Genomic DNA, 6000 nt, shown 5'->3' on the forward strand with positions numbered 1-6000 from the left:
GGATATTTTTTCATACGGTAGTGGTGTATTATTTATTTACTGTGCATTTCCAGCCTAGTGAATTATGCTAGATAAGATCACACTTTGGAACATTTGCACAGAGTTTCTTGACTAGTTGGAATAGGGTACAAATGCATTTTTAAATTTGTTTTCATTCCTACATATTACAGTGTAAGCAATTATGAAGCAATGTTCTTCACTAAATGCTCTTACCGCAAGGTCATTAAACACTTCAGGTCATTTTTCTTGGGGATAGGGACCCGATACTATTTCAAAGTGAGGGTTTGGTCTTCACTGCTTTTGTATAGCCTATTTTAATGACTCTAATGCCCTCAAATGTGGGCAATGAAGAAAGTACATTGCTATCTGACAAGGAGACTCATGCAATTTTTAAATACTCTGTTCTTTCTTCAGCCTTTTTCATACAGGTTCCTTCCAAAACAATCTCCAAATGAGTGATGTCTTTGTAATCTACTCATGTTTGCAGTGTCATAAACATTTGCACTTTGCTGCTAGATGATTGACATTTTCAACTAGAATTCATTTAACTGTTAATAACATAAATGTTTGCATTATCAGTGGGCACAGAAGATCAGTGATATTTATCCTCATGCCATGTACACAGCAATAACTAAAAACAAAGTTAAGCCAATATGATCAAGTTTAGAGTTTTGGCCTTTGTGCATTTTAATTTTAACATGACGTTTTTCTTACGTGTTAGAAAGATAGATGTTTCTACTACTTCTGTGTATGCATAGAAAAGTAAAATCTCTGGTATGCATTTTTTTAAAATTAATATGCATAGTAGAGGCATACTTCTTTTAAGATGTGAAAACTTGAAATCTTCCAAAGCCAAAAAAGGATGAGGAGATGAGGAGTACCAGCTTGGTGGAAAATTGATGTAATGTTTTTTTGCAACAGTGAAATGCTTCTCCATAGGGCATTTATTACCTAACAGTATAACTTGTGTGACCTTGTACATACTTTATTGCTTTGATTCCATCTAATAATGTGGATATTGTAAATATATTTTTATTTACTTGATATTCTGTACATTTCTTTATATTTTCCATGAATTGGAAGTAAATAATAATAATCATTTGCTCTTTGGTACCTATATAAAGTCCTGCGTTTCGTTTAAGACAATTGTACCCATAAGTGCAGATGCCTGTAGTGTTTTTTAATTAGAAATGGTTTGGAGCTACTGCTGAAATCTTCACCTTGAAACTGAAGTGCAGTGTTAAGTATTCAGAAATAGACCAGTTAGATCTATTTCATAAAATACAGGCTTACCACAGCTACAAATTTGTTCCGGGTTGCTGATGGCATTGCAGCTTTTCCACCAACGAGGGAGAGACTGCAGTGCTTTGCTAAAGAGATCCTTCTTCGCTGCCTTTCTTTCTTTTCTTCTTTTCTGTTGTGCTCCAGATCATCATCATCAATGCCAGAACATGTTATTAGTTACGGATTAAGATAGAGAGGTTGATCTGATAAGTAATGAAAAAAACTGACCATGCTCTTAACTGCTCAGTTCTGGCTACTGTAAGCTGAATTGTTGCTTTACCTCTATAGAGTAAATGTTTTAGCAATTTTAAAAGCAACTTATTATTGATAAAATACTGATCACTATCAGGATATGGACTTTGCTTTTCTTCTTAGGCTATTTTCATTTGTTTCTTCTGCACCCTTTTAATGGAATATATAGGTCTCTTGAAAGGTAAGGCTGAAAATTGCAAGTCTGGCCTGCATTATGTAACAAATTATTTGAAATGCAGCATTTTATTTTCTTTGTACTAGTAAAGAAAACCAGTATATCCCATTTAACTAAGTTCATTCTTCATTCGTGTTGAAGGAGTCAAAATAAGTTTAACAGACTAACTTCACAGCACATCATAAGCTTGTTACTCTGAGGAACAAATAAATTATTTTTTTGTAACTTTACAACCCACTTTTTAATGCTTGCAGTTGCATCTAAATTGCTTCCAAGCCAAGGGCACAAGTCTTATGCCCTTGCATAAGTCATGCACGATGAAAAAAAAAAAAGAAAACCACAAAAACCCCGCCCTCCACTGAGGACATTCGCTGTTTAAACCATTACTACACCATGTATTCATGTCAACTGCATCATATTGACTTGTCTCTCCAATGTGATGTGGGTTTACTAAAGGATTACAGGGCTGCACACATGCTTTTTATAAACTCTGCATGCATGTCTGATTTTGCCTTAATGAATCGTACATCCGTTAATTCATTTTGTTTGTTTGTTTGTGTCTCCAGTGATGCAGAGGACCATAAACCTCTAAAAAAAGGAAGCCGGACACCTTCAGACAGAACTGTGAAAAAAGAAGACAGTGATGATAGTTTAGTTGACTATGGAGAAGGTGTAAATGGTCAGTTCAATGAGGATGGCTCCTTTATTGGACAATACAGTGGTAAAAAAGAGAAAGAACCTGCAGAAGGAAATGAAAGTTCTGAGGCTCCTTCTCCTGTAAATGCCATGAATTCATTTGTGTAATCAAAGAACTCGATCCCCTTGTGTCCTCTGTTTGTTTAAAGCACTTGTACGTCCTCCTTCTCATACTATGAACATGCAGGTAACGAAGCTCCTCACCTCAAAATGTTTATGCTATGAGAACATGCCAGTCAATACAATTACTCAGTATGATGACACATCAAGTGGTACGTTAGTATGAATCAAAATAAGAAATTCAAATTTTGTTCAAAACTTGGGTTTCCTTACTTTTTTTAAAAGGAACTGACACTAAAAAATAACATTGACTTCTAATTTTGTTTTCTGTTGAAAATATGGTATAATGCATGAAAAAGATGCTACACAATTCACAATCTCGTGTACACTATAAAAACATGGTTGGACAGTTTGTTATGCAATCCTCGGCTGAATCCCTGGATATGAATTCCGTTTTCATTGTCAGAGTGTTATAGTAGTATTATATAGAACTTCAATGTCTTTGTGGACATTGTTGTGAAATTGGTGACTTAATGTCTAGCTATCATATGTCTTTTTGCAAGACAGTTAGGAACAGTATGTACAGTATATAATTGCTAAATGATTTAAGTATGACACTTGCATTTGCTGATGCTTAATGAGACCCTATTATCTGCTCTTTGCTCCTATTACTTTATAGCCTTTTTAATCTATCAAGTATTACAACAGTACAGTGTTCTATTTTTACATCAAAACACATTGGATTGATTTTAGGGCATAAAAGATACGCATTGCAATGCATTTTGGAATTTGTACAGTCACTGAAAGAAAAATTTTAAAATGACAGAAAATATTCCAGAAAACACAGGGCAAAATACATTCAGTGCCTTTATACAATATGCATTCCATAATGCACTGTACTATGAAGTCAGTTGCTGCAGTAAACTGTGATTAGTAGACAACTATCATTGCCAAATAAAATAAAAATGTAAAATAAATAAATAAATAAAGTGTTATGAAACTGTTGTGCTAAAAATGGAAGGTTTAAAATGTTTAAAATTACACAAAGGAGAGTATGATTTTTTTTTCCTTTAATAAAATAAACACTTCCTAGACAGTTACAGCACAACATGTTTTCATGGCCTTAGAAGATTTATTTAGGAAAAAAAAAAAAGGCGAAAAAAAACCCACAAACATGACAAACACAACTAGAATTAAATTATTTACTAACACAGCAAGGTATAAGCTCTTGTAAAATAAACAGTTAAAACACAAGCTAGCCAACTACATCAACAAGAGTGCATTTCCCTCTGTGTCCTCTCCTGCTCAGTGTGGCAGCTTTGGAATTATCTACACCCCGAAGCAGTGTGGGGTTACCACTCACGACCGCAGAATTCAATCTGACAAGTGCTCGTATGGTTTAGTGGTAAAGGATTACCATTATCAGTTACAAAATTATTTTCTCACATACTATATCAATCAAGTGTTTACCTCCAAATATAAATTTTTATAACAACCTATGGTTGAAGGAATGCTCAGTTTCATTTGCCAATAAATTGGTTTTTCATAACTTGCATCAAGTTTAATTTTAAGTAAGCTTTTTATATGTAGATATTTTGTTGAATTTGTAAATACACTTAAAGCGTAGGTGCTATATGCTTCTAGGTGTTACAAACAAATAAAACAAGAAAGCTTATGTTGTACTGTGTGAGAAGTACTATAGCCAATGGTGTGCATGGTATTTTAAAGCATCTACTTAAATATATATTATTTTTTTTGCTGTGAAAACAAAATAGTGAACTGTTCTGCTTTTTTACTGCAGATTCCTAATTGAACCATTCAGAGCTTTTGCCAGTGCGTTACATCAGACCATAGTACACGTCGCAGCTTTCATGTATATATTGTAGGTAAAGCACAACCGAAGTGATCATAAATGTACACTAGCTGTAATAAGCTTCTTCCGCACCTTTGAGCTTTTCATCGATCAGTTTTCTTAATGGGAACCGAAATAAGAAATGAATTATACAAACATTGACTACAAAGCACAAAGAGAACATTTCTTAATAAGATTTTACCGATGGTTTTGGTAAAAGAGAAGTATAATTTTATTTAATTGTAGATGCTGAATTATCTGTGCATGTGGGGGTAAACATACAGGCTCACTTCTGTAATAGTGCAACAGATTTTGTATTAAAAATAAATGTGGTTTTAAAATTTCACTGTTTGTTCTGTTTATACTAGTGGTAAAAGTCAGATCTGATTCACCATGTAATTAAGGATTCAAATTGGAAAAAGCATGAAACAACTCTGTCAGAAGCTGTTCCCACGTTGCTAAAGGACTTTATGTACCGCAACCAAATTATTTATGGACTATTGCCTATCTTTACATACCGCCATTTGAAAAAGATATGAATTCGTCTGACCATTTCCCATTGAAATCTGCTGCTGTTTACACTTTACTTCCATGGATGCTTTATTTAGTCATATTTCTGCAATCGTGTCCATGCCTGTAAGAGTGAATAAGAGAAAACAAGAACATTCATTCTAAATTAAGGGCCCTCATATAGGATCCCAAATCAGTATTTTGTGTCCTTGAGGACATGCAAAATTCTGAGTATTCATTTCTAAACAGGATATTTAACAGTACATGAAGCGAGGCAAGTTTAACACCTTTCACAGTACACAAAATCCATTGCAATGCTGTTTTCACACTTTGTCTATTCTTTGTATGAATGGAAACGCACCAGGCAGGAGGGCAGTTGCACCACAGAGAAGGCCGCAGGAGAGTCATGGATTCCAAGAGGTGTGGATGCTTCAGGAAATACTTCAGAAGGTTGATGTTTGTCTGTGATGCTCGAAAGAGGGATTTTGTCACTGAATCAGGAGCCATTCTGTCCACCCTCTGAGCCACCTGTATACTGGACCCCCTTGGCTATTCCCACTTCTGTCACCTGTGTGGTCAAAACTCTGGCACCCTCAGACATTGGTCTGTCTGTTTCTCTGTACTGGCATCTATTGTTTTTTCCAGCAATGTACATTGACTGGGAGATATGAAATACAACTGCTTGTATTTTGATTAAATTCCTGGAAAGAGGGATCTGAGTTCCCTAGGCTTTGTCGGGACGTGATAACCATTTTTGGAGACACACTTCTGTTCGTCTGTTCCTGTTTCCCGAAGTGTGTTAATACATACAGTTGCTACATTTTCCTTTTAGTGATTTACTTTTGCTTTTGGGTTTGTTCTCACTGAAGTGATAGTATAAATCCAGAGGGAATTAAAGAGGATACCCCACCAGTAGTTTTTCTTGCAATCTGCTATTCTCACATTGTTCCTAGGAAAATAGAATTTCCTTGTGAATCCACATAGCAGAGGCAAAGTGGCAAAGTGAACTAAATTCCCTTGATATGCTGTCTGGCCCGTTTTGAGACAATCTAGAGAAATAATAAATGAAGCAATATTTTCTACAGTATGGAAGTGGGCTTTTTGTTGTTGTTGTTTTCTCTGAAAGAAGGATTAGGGATAAAAGCAGAAAGATGTTGAGATGTTGAGAATT

General features: G+C 35.1%; 1 protein-coding gene across 26 annotated transcripts in view; it reads left to right on the forward strand.

Moving 5' to 3' along the window:
- The window catches only part of NRCAM (neuronal cell adhesion molecule), a 151475-nt gene extending 146811 nt beyond the window's left edge, over positions 1 to 4664 (forward strand). For 15 of the 26 annotated variants that reach the window (XM_080569875.1, XM_080569893.1, XM_080569870.1 and 12 more), the window contains one exon: positions 2278 to 4664. In XM_080569875.1, coding sequence (XP_080426001.1) covers positions 2278 to 2515 — 238 coding nt within the window. In that variant the 3' untranslated portion in view covers positions 2516 to 4664. The other 11 variants (XM_080569867.1, XM_080569887.1, XM_080569878.1 and 8 more) reach the window with 3 other exon arrangements.
- The last annotated feature ends 1336 nt before the right edge of the window (positions 4665 to 6000 follow it).

Source organism: Anser brachyrhynchus, assembly GCF_964034855.1.
Source record: "Anser brachyrhynchus genome assembly, chromosome: 1".
NCBI lineage: Eukaryota > Metazoa > Chordata > Aves > Anseriformes > Anatidae > Anser > Anser brachyrhynchus.